Raw genomic sequence first — 2,625 nt, 5'->3', positions numbered from 1 at the left:
AAAACCTCACAACTGGACCTATAAGCAGCATCACAATAAATGGAGAAAAGACTGAAGTTGTCAAAGACTTCACATTACTTGGTTCTGCAATCAATGCCAATGGAAGAAGCAGTCAGGACATCAGTTGACATATAGCACTGGGCAAGTCGGCTGCAAAGGACCTCTTTCAAGTGTTGAGTACTAAAGATGTCTCCTTGAGGACAAAGGTGCACCTGATACAAGCCGCGATATTTTCAATTGTCTCATATGCATGTAAGAGCTGGACAATGAATAAGGAAGACCGAAGAAGAACTGATGCTTTTGCGTTGTGGTGCTAGTGAAGAATGCTCAAAGTATCACCGACTGCTAAAAGAACTAACAAATCTGTCCTGGAGGAAGTACAGCTGGAATACTTTTTGGAAGCAAGAATAGCCAGACTTCATGTCACCTACTTTGGTCATGTTATCAGAAGGGATCATTCTCTCGAGAAGGATGTCATGCTTGGTAAGATGGAGAGTTGACCAAAGAGGGGAAGGCCCTCAATGAGATGGATTGACACAGTGGCTGCAACAATGTGCTCTTTTATAGCAAGGATCACAGAGCTGGTGCGGGACCAGGCAGTGTTTTATTCTGCAGTGCATAGGGTCGTTATGAGTCAGAGATGACTCAATGGCACCTAACAATATCATACATACATGGACATACACCCATGTAATTAACATCTAGTCAAGATATAGAGTATTCCTAGAATCTCAGATGGGGATGTGCCCCTGCCCAACAGAAAGTGCCGCCTCAAGTGTGTAACCATATTTAAATTTCCATCACCATAATTAGGTTTGTGTGTTCTTAAATTTCATAAAAATCAAATCATAAAGCTTATACTCTTTTGCATATTTTTTTCCACTCAACATTATGTCTGATGTTGATAAATAAGATTTGTCTATACTGTTTTGGCGACAGTAGTTCATTCTTTTTGATTGCTCTATAGTATTCCATTTGTAAACCACGGTTTACCACAATTTATTTATCCATTCTACAAAACAAAACCAAAAACCAAACTCACTGCCATCAAGTCAATCCCAACTCATAGTGACCTCCATTAGGTTTTCAAGGCTATAAATCTTTACAGAAGCAGATTGCCCCATCTTTCTTCCACAGAGCACTGGTGAGTTCAAAACACCAACCTTTTGGTTAGCAGCCAAATGCCTTAACCAGTATACCACCAGAGCTCCTTTTAAAATGCAAAGGGACTATGCAAAAAAGATTAGAATAAGATGTCACAAATATGGAAAAACACAATACCATGAAAAAAAGTAGGACAAACAACAAAGGTAAACACTATCACATACACAAACATGCATTATTAGTAATAACAAACATTTATCTCCCAGTGGATACTTGGGTAGACAGCAACATGATCAGTTATGGGTAGGGGAACAGGACTATACCCATATAGGACTATACATGTATACCAAAAACCAAACTTAATGCCTACTCTTTGGAAGTAGATTGCCCAACCTTCCTTCGAAGGAGTGGCTGGTGGATTTGAATGGCCAGCCTTCTGGTTAATAGTCAAGTGCCTTAGGCACTACACCACCAGAGCTCCCACACATATATAGGTCTGGCAAATTGTATTTCTACATATGTATTTGTATGTCCTTGCTCCGGTTACTTAGTACCGCTCTGAAAGAATACCACAAATGGAGTGGCTTGAACTAACAAGAGTTTATTATTATCTTACAGTTTGAAGGCTTTAAGTCCAAGTTCAAAGTTCCAGGCTCTAGGGGCTGGGTGAAAGTCCCTCAACCTTGGGCTTCATCTCTGCCTCCTGCCCCCAGCCCACTGGAGCTAGAGGCTTTTCTTCATTCAGACAGCTGCTGGCTGCTGAGACTCATAAGCCCAAGGTTGACAAGTAAAAATGCACAGTTCCAGTGTCACCAAACCACACACATAAATCCATTGAAAGTCCCAAGGTCAGCAGAGAATGGCAGGCTGCTGAACGACGACACAGTTACATGGAGGGCCCAAGCATGCCATAAGCTAGAGACCACTCACAAAGCTGTTTCTTATATGTGGGAAGCAGACCATATCCCTAAAGCAGCTACTCGGCTGCTCCAGTACATTCCACCATGGAGTTAATTACCAATATCACCGTAGGGAATAACTACCACCAGCTGCCCAGCCACTCAACCAGACCCAGCCAAGTTGGCACACAATCATAACCACTACAGTCCTACAAAAATATCCATGCATATAACAGAGCTAACAAGGGGCAGTATTGTGGAAGCTTCTTGGCCATGGCAAACACCTTGAGGGAACGAGTCAATGGCCCTGCAGATTCAGAACCACAGTTGCAGGGACATCAAGGTCAACTGGCATAATGTAGTCCACAAAGACAAAGTTCTACATTCTATTTTGGTAAGTAGAAACTGTGGTATTAAAAGCTTGTGAGTGGCCATGTAAGGTGCAACTATTTGTCTCTCCTCATCCAGGGCAAAGATGAGTGAAGAAAATAAAGGATGCATGGAAGCAATTAGTTCAAGGGACTAGTGGACCATGTGAACCTCAGCCTCTATGACTCTGAGACTAAAAATCTAGGTGAACATGTCTACCACTGCCAGGCACACAGAAAAGGATCACAATAGG

At 42.1% G+C, this 2,625-nt stretch overlaps 1 protein-coding gene across 1 annotated transcript in view; it reads right to left on the bottom strand.

The window, feature by feature from the left end:
- BRIP1 (BRCA1 interacting helicase 1) overlaps window positions 1–2,625 on the bottom strand; it is a 307,450-nt gene that overhangs the window by 206,565 nt on the left and 98,260 nt on the right. Inside the window, 1 exon segment of the mRNA XM_007947924.2 lies at window positions 785–824. Within this exon segment, the coding sequence (XP_007946115.2) occupies window positions 785–824 (40 nt within the window).

This window comes from Orycteropus afer, unplaced genomic scaffold (genome assembly GCF_000298275.1).
Source record: "Orycteropus afer afer isolate SDZICR_OR568_19922 unplaced genomic scaffold, OryAfe1.0 scaffold00196, whole genome shotgun sequence".
Lineage (NCBI taxonomy): Eukaryota > Metazoa > Chordata > Mammalia > Tubulidentata > Orycteropodidae > Orycteropus > Orycteropus afer.
This window is presented reverse-complemented; position numbering and strand designations above follow the sequence as displayed.